The sequence below is a fragment of the Rhipicephalus microplus genome, chromosome 2 (assembly GCF_043290135.1).
Source record: "Rhipicephalus microplus isolate Deutch F79 chromosome 2, USDA_Rmic, whole genome shotgun sequence".
In the NCBI taxonomy this organism is placed as follows: domain Eukaryota; kingdom Metazoa; phylum Arthropoda; class Arachnida; order Ixodida; family Ixodidae; genus Rhipicephalus; species Rhipicephalus microplus.
Genome location: NC_134701.1, coordinates 275,440,880 through 275,454,825, shown reverse-complemented (window position 1 = coordinate 275,454,825; position 13,946 = coordinate 275,440,880). Strand labels below are relative to the sequence as shown.

General features: G+C 43.4%; 1 protein-coding gene across 3 annotated transcripts in view; it reads left to right on the top strand.

Annotated features, from left to right (window-relative positions):
- Positions 1 to 13,946, top strand: part of LOC119160090 (uncharacterized) — a 61,805-nt gene that overhangs the window by 37,368 nt on the left and 10,491 nt on the right. For all 3 annotated transcript variants that reach the window (XM_075882033.1, XM_075882034.1, XM_037412822.2), the window contains exons 2-7: positions 196 to 259; positions 2,175 to 2,260; positions 3,179 to 3,271; positions 4,036 to 4,095; positions 6,657 to 6,743; positions 12,016 to 12,238. In XM_075882033.1, the coding sequence (XP_075738148.1) occupies positions 196 to 259; positions 2,175 to 2,260; positions 3,179 to 3,271; positions 4,036 to 4,095; positions 6,657 to 6,743; positions 12,016 to 12,238 (613 nt within the window). The remainder of the gene's footprint in view (positions 1 to 195; positions 260 to 2,174; positions 2,261 to 3,178; positions 3,272 to 4,035; positions 4,096 to 6,656; positions 6,744 to 12,015; positions 12,239 to 13,946) is intronic.

The window sequence follows — 13,946 nt, the reverse complement described above, 5'->3', positions numbered from 1 at the left end:
TCTTGCTTTTTTAATACAATGTGTCTAAATATCTACACATATATAAACGCCCGTATGCGCCCGCCCGTGCGCATACGCACATGTATGTGTAGATTCGATCGAGAATTTTCTTATTAATTCCTCGTGGAAACGGGAACGGACGACTCGAAATACGTGTGTTCTTGCAGCAAACATGTCTTAAATTTGTGTTTGCAGATTTTCTACACAATGCTGGTTGCAACAGGTGCATGTCATCTCAGCACTGCGCGGCACTCGACAGGTGAGATCGCATTGTTTTTTTTTTTTTCGCGCGTACGTGCTGCGCGATTTTGCAGTCACTCGATGTGGCGTATGACTTTGCAGACATTTGTGGTTTACACGGTGACGTTTCTGCGTCTGTGCTGGAAAGTGACAAAGATAAGCAACTTGTGCCGAGCTAGCTATCACAGCGTGTAAATATATATACAGCTACGGATACGTAGCGCCCCTTCGCACCGTATACCACCGTGGCTGTGCGTCATAATGAACATCAAATGTTATCCGCTACGAACTATTGACGGCAGCGGTTTTCGTGTATACACTGTTGCTGCGGCGTTTATCGTTCTTTGTTTTTCAGGGGGTTATATACTTTACTATCGTAAACAATACTTGTCCCGTACGTTTCATAATACATGCAGTGCATAAATATTGCACATTCTCGGTGGCATTTGAATAGAACGCACCAGTTATGATTCAAGTGTTATAGTGGCAGCTGATTATTATCATGAATTGAGGCAACAATTATTTCATTCATCGACATTTTCTCGTCGTATGAGACACCCTAACGTTCCTGCCTTTCTACCGTCTCTTGTTTCCTTCCTCCATTCACTGTGAATGAATAGAACAAATGTTTGCTCCATAATATCGCTTAGATACTAACGAGGCATTTCTTTAGAACGCCAAGTCATCTGTATTTCCGAGTAAAATGTTGGAGTCGATGCCATGAAGGGCATATACTTCATAATGTCAATGCAGTATTTCTGTTATTTTTGTCAGCGCTTTTTGTCAGCGCATTACATGAACCCCCCCTCTATATCTCTTCACTTTTGAAACCCCGAATGCCTATTAGAAGTTCCAGACAGGCTTTCCATTCGGAAATGACGACATACTTTTAGCGATGCGAATAACTTTACATTGCTGTATTTTTTTATTGTTGTACTAAATGTGTACTTTTTATGTTCTACTCAAAGCTTCACTCGTCGTAATTATTACTGCAGATGTCGTTTTTTTTTTCATTTTCGACTAAAATACCTCTTCTTTATTTTTCTTTCTGAATGAAATAGCTCAAAAACCACTTAGTTCTAAGATCAATGTAGACGCAATTGTTGTACCGCTTTCTTTTAAGCGCACATAAATTATTACATGGTCACGAAGTTCCCCTTTCCTGCTGTCCCGGCACTCCTATCTGAACAGGGATTCCGCTTGCGTATATATACAAGCACACAAACAAACGCACGCACCAACATAAACAAAGTAGGATTGACTCCCCCCCAACCCTTCTTTCGCGGAAAACTTTTGGCTACTCCCCTGTTTCGGAATAAGACTGCGATCACAAAGCCACGGAAGATGCCTTAGGGGCCTCAGGACTCCGAGGGGCGGAAACACCCTCTTTTATATCTCTCACCTATCTCTATCTCTCACCTCTCGCCACTCTCGCCTATCTATCTATCTATCCTATCCCTTCGACCCCTTCCTCCTTCTTCCTGCACACACACACACACACACACACACACACACACACACACACACACACACACACACACACACACACACACACACACACACACACACACGCACGCACACGCACACGCACACGCACACACACACACACACACACACACACACACACGCACGCACGCACGCACGCACGATGCGCGCTCTATTTCCATTATTGGTAATGCATAAGACATCGTCCTGTGTGCTACGCTGAATCCACCTGTGCGTTCAGGAATGTTTTCTGGTGGACCACTCGCTTAATAATCAGTTTAGGCTCCTACAGTATTTTAAAACAGTGTAGTTGGGGTGACCACATCTTGTACGTGAAACTTTTGCACTCGCATCATTTGTTGTATGCTGAAGCTGCTGATCCTTAGCCATGCCCATCCCCCGCCACTATCGCTCTCTTTCGAATTTCTTGTTTACTTAATTCTTTGCAGTCAGTTTTATGCTGATCGTCTTGCTGCTCATTCTCTCCGGTTTTTGCATCGTTTTCTCCGTGGTTCTACTCCTGGGCCTCTTTTTCGTAAGTTGACTTCTTTGATTGCAGCGAATTTTTATCCTAATGTCAGAACCTGTGTCGTAGAAACCACAGAAGGGATCGAGCACTATCTTTGATTTGCGCTTGCTTTATTAACACTAAGATGCTCGCACGTCATTCACTTTCGCAAAGACGTTTTAGTGACGGCAACAAAAAGTTGACCTATTTGGGTAAATAGAATGGCCGGAGATGCGTTAACATCGCCGAAGTAACCTTACGACACCTAGATTAGCAGGACAGAGCAATATATAGGCAATTGTATTACATACGCTGGCCGATTTATGTGGTCCTATGGCAGCCGTCGTAATGAAATGATTCTTAGTCAATCACGTCAGGTGTGTTTCTTTAACGACGACTTAAGTTTAGTGCAGTTCTTGCCTTTCGTTCCCATCAAAATTCAACCGTCATTATTCGCACCTGTGACCGTATCAATGCTGGTGGCCATGTTCAGTTAACCTTTGGTATGAAAGCATCGGTACAGGAACCGTTCGGGCATTGAGATCCTTTCTTTCTTTCTTTCTTTCTTTCTTTCTTTCTTTCTTTCTTTCTTTCTTTCTTTCTTTCTTTCTTTCTTTCTTTCTTTCTTTCTTTCTTTCTTTCTTTCTTTCTTTCTTTCTTTCTTTCTTTCTTTCTTTTTTGTGTGTGGAATCCCCATGCGGAAAAAAGAAAAATAATGTTGAAAAATTCGCTTCGGAATAGGTGACATTCATCGCTCTCAGTTCTCTAAAACGCGCACACACTCCGTAAACAATTATCGCAAACTACAACCGCGACTACCTTTATTTTTGTGGGAGCACATTTATTGTACATATATCCCTTCGCACCCCCCCTTCCGCCATCTCCCCTTCTCAGTCGCATTCGCTATATTAAACATGACGAGCCCAACATCTTCGCTCGTCGCAGGACCATCGCCTGCTGTTGCTTCCGTGGCTTGCCTTCGTGTCCACGACGACAGTGATGGACGTGGCTCTTTCGTTCTACTTCATCTCGGAACTGGTGAGCACTGGTCTCGTACGGGCCCTTCACTTTCTGGTCGCGATCTGCGTGGCTGGCAGCCGATCGGATGGTGGCGACCCTTATGGTTCGTTCATACTAAAGGGACGCAATGAATTGGTTAGGATCAATAAGTTGTACTCTGAGAACACTAGTATTGTTAATTTCTCCAACGTGGGTTGTGTATCGGTAGTGAATAAGATTAAAGTCACATCTTTAAATTTCGCACCGAAGTCTATGCGTGACGTGACGGTACGGATTTTAAAATGCATTTTTTCTTATTCTGGTGAAATCGGCTCTGCGAAGTTTCCATAAACTTGGTTGGTTAAATCTGTGGTTCCCGCAAAGTACAATATACTTTATGTTCACTCATTAAGAGCTACGTATCGCCTAGCACAGGCCGTAAAAATCTATGATGTCGCAACATTTGGTGCGGACATTTCAAGATGACATTGCCGCCTGCATTTTGCGTTTTCGCGCTTACCAAACGTCTTCTTGTTGCAATAGTGATTATTTTGGAATTATGAAAGAATAATTTACCAATACGAGAAAAACCGTTTTTTCAACGCATGCAGCATTCTGTTGGGCATGATTCTTTGCACAACACACTCACATCTAACAGATGTTGAATGTTTCTCAACTTTTCTAACAGTCTTGTCCTTCTTGTTAGAATTTTTAAGCAATGTTCCTGTTAAGTAGTACTTCACAGCCCTAGCGCGACCCTTTCAATTCGCCTTTAATTAGACTCATTTCTCGTTATTTTACAGAAAATCGACGCCTTTGTGATCACCATGTACATTGTAGACTACACCTTGTGCTCAACAAATGTAAGTATTCATCTCGGCCTCACTGTGTAATCAGGCGTGCATCATATTTTACAACGACAATATAAAGCTGCCAGAGAGCATGCCAGCAGTTTTTTTTTTTTTTTTTGCATAACCCTATACCTGGTGCTGTGAGATCAAGAAGCGTCTGACTATTTTTCATTTTTCCGTCAATGTGTAACGGTACGGAGACAATTTTTTCCTACGGCTTCTTAATGATGTCGTGGTTTAGGCACGTAAAAATCCTATAACCTAATGAATTTGAAGCCTACATATTCTAGTAACGTAGTTACTTCAACTGCGTTTATTTTTATCGGATAGGATTGGAATAAGCTCTATTCCTATTTTTTTTTTTTTTTTACTGTGTGGGCTGGCATCTGATCTACTTCGATGCACGCGCCTGATGTCGTAAATTCAAGCTTTACTAATGCATAATTAACTGAGTCATTTTTATCTCTTGTATAGTTATCTTGGTATGAGAGACTACTCGCAAGAAAAATGGATTAGGTAACGATCTACTTCTGTTGCATTATTGCAGCAGCTGTGGTTGAATCGTGAGCGCTCATTCCTGCAAGTCTATTTTTCGGGATACATTCAAAGATTGTGTGATGAAACTCTCTCTTCGTACACTCTTTTAAAAATGCGGTAGTAGTGTTAGCTGTCAGAAATCAGTTTTTTTTTCTTTTTTTCAGCCACCCGAGTAGTTTGTCACTGGCTCTAGAGCTCTCAATGGTAGGCAATTTTGTTCAAAACTTGAGGTGACGCGTTGGAAGCGTCTCACACTGATTTTTTTTTTTTTTTTTACGACGATATCGTATCTGAATGCCCACAAGCAGTAGTTGCATGTTTTTCGTGTTACACTAACACTCTCCATGGAATGTTGTGTAAAAAGATGCGAATTTCTTTGGAAACCCAATTTCCCGCATGTCTTCACGGCACAATCACCTTTCCGCGGAGGCTCCATTTTAATATATAATCATTTCTTTTTGTTGGCGTTTCAGGTTAACACCAAAGAAAATATATTGTGAGGAACCGGTTTATTCAGCCAGGCTCGAGCTCAATCACACTGGTGATGGTATTTACAGATGATGAAGATGTACAGGTGATGATGATATCTAAAGAGAATGAAGAGTCATTCGCTTGTCGCGCTCACAATATCATTAATATAATTCTTGTCTACGTGTTTGCTTTTGTGCTTACGCATACGTATGAATAAAAGAAGGGTTGCAATGCACTTCACGAACAAAAGAAAGAAAATCAATACTGTGCAGAACTTAGGGGCATCTTTCGTTGTTTTCCCCCCTGTTTTCGTTGTTGGCGATATACGAACTGTGTAATGTATAGTGTGGTATGCAATTCCCCGCAGCCATGATTTAAAATCATACCTCCGCCGGTGAATGATAGCCGACGACGTAGGCGATGCGTGGGTTTATACTATATACACACACGAAGAAACATCTCGCGCTAATTTAAGTGGCCTCATACAAAGGTGACGTTTTTCATCCGTGTCATTTCGCCCTGCTGCCATGTCTTTTTCATTAGCTGGGAAACCCTTCAGAGAAAGCATGGTGCGGTCTTGCCCGGACAGGAAAGGTTTGCGTGTGCAATAAAGCGGCCGTGGAGCCATAAACACACGCTTCCCTTTTTCCGTTTCTGGTTTTTTTGCGCTCCCCTTTCTTCGTTTCTTGTTTTCTTAGGCCTATACTTAACGGGCTCAGCCTCGAGACATTTTTCCCCGTGGTGCTGTAAGCGGGGCTAGTGAATGCTCAGTTCTAAGGCGAGGAGCGCATGCACGGCCAAATGACCACGTTTTCTTGCATAGTCATGGTCCGGACTCTGCGTGGTGGAAGCTGGAGCCGAAAGTAGGCCCTGAGGCCAGCTTTGAATAAAAGACGCTTATATTGCCCAGACTACAACAACGCCTCGTCGCCAACAACCCGTGCGTGAACTGAGCTTCGGACTCGTTGCTATCGCGTGAGGCCTGCGTCATGTTTTATGCCCCTACTTTAATATGAGTTTTTTTTTTTTTTTGCCCTCGAGCCCCATGTGGGAAGTAGGGGATGTAGGCCCGTTTTAGAATAAAATAAAAATTGAACACAAATAAATAGAAGAAAAGGAAATTTAATTGATGGTGTCTCAAACTGTGCTTCAAATGTCTTGCAGTCAGCTTCGCTCTAGTTCCAACTCAAGTTATTGCAAGTGTTTTCTTACAGTGTCTAGCCACTATTTAAGCTGTCTCATGTATAACTCTATCGATAATTAACTAACTTACTAACTAACTAACTAACTGACTGACTGACTAACTGATTAACTAACTAACTAACTAACTAACTAACTAACTAACTAACTAACTAACTAACTGACTGACTGACTGACTGACTGACTGACTGACTGACTAACTAACTAACTAACTAACTAACTGACTAACTAATTAACTAACTAACGAACAAACTAACTAAACTAACTAGCTAACTAATAGTGTCCATGGGTAGACACATATCATGTTTTGTGTGGCACGTTTGCCGTATGCTATTTAGTGTAGAAGTATCCCTGTATTTCTGCAGGTCTACTGCATATTGTGCGTGGTGTCCCAATACCAGCAGTACACACTTAGAGGCCGCGCCTCGGAGCAGAGAGGTCGTCGGGAGTCGGTGAGTTGTGTATGTTTTCGATGGTATTGCCTATCGAACAACAGCACTGTACACACTCGATGTGCGATCGAAGCTGTTGGTAGCTTTCATGGGTAAACGGCAGAAGCTTTAGCACTGCGACATTTTGCGCACTTCGATATTCGAGCACCTCATTGCGATGTTTCATGTCTGTACATAGGGTGAAGTTGGTGCGAAGTATAAGTCAGTCGAGGAATCGAGCGCGCAAACTTTCGGAGATTTACGATGGCGTGTCGTGTGAGAAGCTTCAGCCACTATGTACACCACGTACTAATTTGCCTGAACGGTATCTAGCTACTACACCGTGAGCAAGAGGAGAGCGCTGATTGTGATTTCGTGAAAGTATCGTGAATTCTCAGGCATTACTGAAGACCCACAGATTCACAGCATTGTGCGCAATATCAACAAGCACCGCGGAATTTCTCGCGTTCACTGTCATCGGAAAAGACTGGTGTACATCCTGCGCGATGCTTCTGACGTAAATTTTCGAGGAATGGGAGTTTTGTTATACGCACAACCTCAGTAGGTCGCTGCGCCCGTGCATAAATTGTTGTGAATTCCTCGGGCTCGAAGCACTGCTTAAGTTGAACTTTTCAAACCGCAGAGCGTCTGACGACGAAATATAGGATGAAGAACAGGTAAGACAATGTGTACTACGTCTTATTATTCTGAGTGATTCCACGAGATATCGACACGGGTCCAAAAGTTGATATTTTAAATTTCATTGACTATTTTATATTTCGTGCACCTTTCACCGGGTAGCCCGAAAGTCAACTTTGTTTTATGATTAACGGCATAACTTACGAGAAAAAAAAAATCAAACTTCACCAACACGGAGGCACCAATTTCGTCACCTGTCATTTTCCAAAATTGCAGATGCTATAAAAAGACAAATATTTTTGCTTCAAAGAAGATATTTTTTTACCTGAAATGCATGTCTAATGAAGAATGAATTCATTCGGTTTCAAGTTTGTAGACCTCAAGAAAATAGCTTTTAAAAATGTCTAATTTTGCGACAGTTTAAATTAAGTTACGTATTGCCCCTTTTTTTTTCTTCGAAAGTAACGCAAGCAGCGTTTTCAAACTTGAGACGTTTTAAGGATATAGTGTGTTCATTAGGTAAATAAATTATTGCTGCCGTAGGGCAAATATAAATTTTTATATATTGCCTCAAAGTTGTCATATTGGCAAAAGTGTACTCCACTGAAATTTGAATAATAAAAAACCCCATCTTCGATTTTTCTTAAAATCTCGTAAAGAGGCAACCGAAGGCCATCATACAGTAATATAGAAAAACATGTTGCATTATTTTGTTTTAGCGACAATATTCGTGGTACAAATCAGAGCTTTTCGAGAATGCGCTGATAAGTTGAGAAATCTAGAAATCGGAACGGAAAAGCGGCAATGAGCTTCAAACGGAAGTAAACGTGACCGGACCGCATTTGGTGAAGAAAGGCTGTTTTAGCAGATAGGAGTAACTATTTTGAACACGATATTCTACAGTATCTGAATTCACTCTTATACGTAGAGCACTGAGACTTTTATTATGTGGTGCCTCTCCATTACTGACACACAGATGGAGCTGCTGTGACGGCCGTGTGTTTGCAACACGTTGGGTAAGAGATTTGAATGTTGAATGAGTTCATAAACGATTCATAACAAATTTTTATCATTTGGGGCACGAAGACTGCCGCATTAGACTGAAGAACACGCTTTAGGGCAAGTTGTCATCCGTCGTCTGCTCCACAGATGAATTGCTGTGCGCCGCATCTCGGAGGCAATGCTTTAGATCATGTGGTTCAAAGTAGGGACAAAGTTTACGCGTCTCGTAATTATATCGACAAAAACATTGTGAAATTAATTTTAACGTACTATACTTCAGTTTTGCATTCGCACTGCGGATGCTTGCGCACGCTGTTTTACGTCTGCTCTCATTAAAGGTGAGAGACATAGGAACAGACGACAGATAGATCCCTTTCGTGCTGCTGGTTTCACGCATAGTTGCATTGCCAGTAATTTGAGCCTCAAGGAGCGTGGCGATGGCTGACCACTTCAGCCGGGATAGAGTTTTTTGTTCAGATTACCTCATGTTGCATAAAAAGAAAATACCTTATCAAAGAAACTTCCGCAAGGTCGAAGACATCGGCCTGTTTGCCCTCCAGATGCTTTTGCCGAAAGATGCCCGCCATGCACACAACAACGACCACGTCTGCTAGAACTGCTTCAGACGCCTCAGAGATATGCTGTCTTTGTCTAATGGCTTCTCAGCTGAAACAGCTGATGAGTTTTTGCCGGAAGAAGAAAAAGGCAGAAGTCAAGAGCGGTGCGTGAACACGCCTGAAGCATTGTCACATATGCGGCTGGAGAAGCTGCATGCGCAAAATAGCAAAGTTCATGCAGAGCCAAGACAACTTTGCAGCAATTCTACAGTAACCGTGAAATGCCACCGTAACGTGTGTAACCGCCACTTTCAACCATCAGATCTAAAATGCAGTGTCTACTCCAAAGATGATTATAGCTGCTCTCGGCAGAGTCCCAACAAAAAAAAAATGTAGTATCTGTTATCATTGACGGAAAAAAGGAGCTTGTTTCGAAAAGGTTTATGACCCGTTCGGTGCGACAGGCTTACCGTCTCTTCAGAGAAGCTAATCCGAACACGTCTATCGGGCTCTCAAAGTTTTATTCACTGAGGCCGAAGTGGGTTGTTCTTGCACCACACCAAGAAGTGTGCCTTTGTATATACTGTGCTAATGCCACGGAGTGTGTTTCTGCCCTACAAGACGTCACCGATGGTGCCTACACGGCGGACTTCTTGAAAGAACTATGTCTTTGTAGCTCCCCTACAAGTGATTGTTCTTTAGGCCATTGTGACTATTGTGCTAAGGAGGACGCTCTGACAGCCACATGTTTAGGAATCCCTGAAGATATTGAGGTAGCCTGTGCAGTATGGGAAAATGGTGATCTAGTAAAAAAAAAAACATCCCAGGAAAGTGCTTTTCTGCGAGAGCTAAGTCTATGGTTCGTGAAGTGGATTACCCATGATTGCATAAGATACATTCAAGAATCAGCAATACGCCAGGCGAAAGAGAACCAAGAAAAATAATCTTGCATTTTTCACTTTGATTTCGCCGAAAATTGCACAGCCATTTTACCGAATGAAGTACAGTCGTATCACTGTCACAAAAGACAGGTGTCTATATTCACGTGTGTCGTCACAAGCAAGCAATCAATTCAAAGTTTTGCCGTAATCAGTGGTTACACATGCCATGATGCTGCACATGCCTGTTTTGCTCTACAAATAATCCACGACTATATGAAGGAACAACTTAAGCCTGACACGCATGTTACTTATGTTTCTGATGGTGCATGCAGTCACTTCAAAAACAAGTACCAGTTGTTCGAATTATGTCAGAAGGATCATATATCAACAAAGTGGATTTTTTCGGCCACAGGACATGGCAAGAACTCTTGTGACGGCGTTGGTGGCCCACTAAAGTATCAGGCTACGCTCCATAACCTCAGAGCGGCAAGCTCAGGTGTGATTATGTCAGCATGCCAAATGGTGGCGCAAATGAGCGTGAAGCTCAAGAATGTCAAGCTGCTGTGTGCAAATGCAGCCGAGCTAGAAACATTCCGTCAGTTTAAGAAGAGCCAGTGGAAATCGTTGCTACGTGTTCCAGGCATACGTTCTTGGCATGTTTGGCTAAGCACATCTGAGGGCACTGATCGTGGTCGTGTTTTGTTAGCGTCACGTACTGCTAAATGTGATCTGCAAAAGATGCAGCCATTTTGAGCGCATCTCTTGTTTCACGCAGTCACCACAAAAAATACCAGTGAGGATGCTTCAAGCGCATATGCTTTTTCTAGCGAGACCCAACACTTGCGTTGGAACATTTTCATGTTTGAGTTTATCTGCAAATATAGACAGATGTTTTGCAACTGAGTTACAGTGTCGAAGATTTCCTCCATTAGAGCTGTGTTATCAGGAGCATAAATGCGCCTTCATGGGTACGTATTTGTCACAGTGCTAAAGCAGCCTTTTTTCACCAAATGCGGTCACGTTTACTCGCGTTTGAAGCTCATTGCCGCTTTTCCGTTCCGATTTCTAGAGTTCTCAACTTATCAGCGCATTCTCGAAAAGCTCTGATTTGTACCACGAATATTGTCGCTAAAAACAAAATAATGCAACTTATTGTTCTATATTACTATATGATGGCCTTCGGTTGTCTATTTACGAGATTTTAAGAAAAATCAAAGATGGGTTTTTTTTTATTCAAATTTCAGTGGAGTACACTTTTGTCAATATGAGAACTTTGAGGTAATATATAAAAATTTACATTTGCCCTACGACAGCAATAATTTATGTACCTAATTAACATGCTATATCCTTAAAACGTGTCAAGTTTTAAAACGCTGCTTGCACTACTTTTGAAGAAAAAAAAATGGCGAATACGCAACTTTTTTTAAACTGTCGCAAAATTAGACATTTTTAAAAGCTATTTTCTTAAGGTCTACAAACTTGAAACCGTATGAATTCATTCTTCATTAGACATGCATTTCAGGTAAAAAATATCTTCCTTGAAGCAAAAATATTTGTCTTTTTATAGCATCTGCAATTTTCGAAAATGACAGGTGACGAAATTGGTGCCTCCGTGTTGGTGAAGTTTGATATTTTTTTTCTCGTAAGTTATGCTGTTAATCATAAAACGAAGTTGACAGTCGGGCTACCTGGTGAGAATCAGTTGGGCTACCTGGTGAGAGGTGCACGAAATATAAAATACTCAATGAAATCTAAAATATCGACTTTTGGACCCGTGTCGATCTCTCTGCTATATGGCTGGAACGCATACAAAGATTAGACTAATTATTATATTTTGTCCTAAATTAGTATTATTCATAGTTGAGGCGCACAAAAAGATCAGGCCCATTCACGTAATTCGTCCCTAATTAATATGTTGCACGGCTGAGTGACCATTAAGCGTCGTTAGCGGAGTTCCTCATTGTAATTTTTGTGAGGAACCGTTGAATATTAGTGACAGGTGTGTTCGAGGCATGCACTCACATTTTTATAGACTATGTTATATTTTTTAATTTTTGGGTCAGTGTAACTTATTCTAACATTTTTTTTCTGCCCCACAGAACTTCGCTACGCGGGCGCAACGAATTTTTGAGAGTTTCTTGTGTTTAAATTGGATTAAGCACAACGAATTCGCGATATTCATGACTTGTCGTACACGGCGCAACATATTCGCAGCTGGCCATGGCGACGACACGGAACAGAGGCGACGGCGGAGGGGGCCGAAGCGGAGATCGGTCGGCTCTTGTCCGCATCGGATCGTGGTACATGCGGTGGCTGTCCCGCAAGACAGCTCTCCCGCGCAGCGAGGACACCGTATTGCCGTGCCCCGTCGTCGTACCAGCGGACACCACCTATTCAGCCGACGAAGGTGTGACGGCAACGGCAGCTGTTGCCGCAGGTATACGCCGGTTGCTGTCCGTTTACCTGTGACGCGCCGCCACGCAAGTCATTAGGGAGTTTAAGAATGCCGTTTGCAAGCACTGCAGGCGTTGCGGGCGTTGCAGGGATTGCAGACGTTGCGGGCGTAGCGGGCGCCATATGAGCTTTAGAATTGCGTTTGCCCTGCTGCGAACCGCAACGCTCGATCGCAGCGACACCGTAGCCTCGAAACCTGCGTTTGCGGGCCACATGCGGGCCGCGATCACCGCACGCAATTTCGGATTTTCTGCGTGCGGTCGGCGAACGCGAACGCCGACTCGCTTTACGACGCATGCGCAGTGGCAGCGACCGCACCGCTAGGGCTCGCGGTGCGCTATTCTAAAACTCCCTATTGCTCGCACCACGCAGGCGTGTTACCCCAAACGCAACTTTTCTCTCACAACTAGGGAAATACTCACGTGACCCCTCATGTATTTTCGTTTCTTCTCAGTCGATTTTTACTGGTCCCCTCCTCCCCAACTGGATGCTTCCTGCTCCCAACGTGCACTGCCTCCGAGATTGGAGGCGTCGGCAGGTTAATTTATGCGCCTTTCGCGTGGTCTTGAAATATCTCCGAGATCGGACCACCTTTGTCTCGACTCAATTGCGACGTAATCTGATGACGTTATGGTGGCCTCACAACAATTAGTGTTCTAGAACGCCATGATGACGTCACGTGGTGGCGTCATCATGCGATGATGATTTTTTTCTTTTGCCACCCCGTGGGGGAGGTGCACGTACATTGAACACGCAAATTTTTGTAGTAGAGCTTAGACTTTCTTGTTTTTCGTAGTGCACGGCTCGAGTTTAGTAGTTATCGTGTATAGAGACAATTGGTGTCAGAAAGACATGGTTAAAAAGACTGTAAAGTGCTCAGGATGTGGAGTGGGTTTGAAAGTGGACCCAAGCGTAGAAGCGGATGGAGAAGAGGCTGACGCGAAGTGTAGGCAATGTGAGGTCGAAGAAAAAATGGAGAAAATGATGGTTGCCCAAAGTGAACTGCTGGTGAGAATCGATGAGCTCGAGATTGCGTTGGCGACAGAGCAAGAGAAAACGAGGGCAATTGGAGAAAGACTGAAGTCCACCGAGGAAGCACTAGCGAAGCTGAACAAAGAAGCGGTCTACGGAGAGAACAGTAGGGAACCGGCAACCAGAACGGTGGAGAAGGAAGAGCAAGCAAGTTTGGAAAAAACAGGTTTAGCCGGTTCAACTGTCGCAAGGCCCAGCTTCAGCGAGGTAGTGGTGGGGCTGGGAGGGGACAAAGCAGCCGGCGTCACAGGTGCAAGTAGCCCCCAGGTGCAGGACGCTCCAGCTGAAAAGTCACAGCATGTGATAATCGCCGGGGACTCGAATTTAGATCGATGCACAGAAGCCATCAAAAAGAGGCTAAGAGGTGACAAGAGGGTTGCAGTAGGGGCGTTCCCAGGACGCAAGCTTGAAGCAGTCATGAGGCAAGCGAGCGCAAAACTCAAAACTACAGCTGATAGACGAAACCTCGTGATAATTTCAGGCGGTTTAAACGATGTCTTAAATGAAGATACTAGCAGCCACAGTGGCGAAAGGCGTCGATGACATGCGCGCCGCTTCTCCTAAGGTACAGGTAGTTATATGCACGATACCGGAGGTACCGGTGCGTGATAGCAACCTGCAAAGAGCGGTTGTCAACGCAAACCAAGAGATATGGCGGA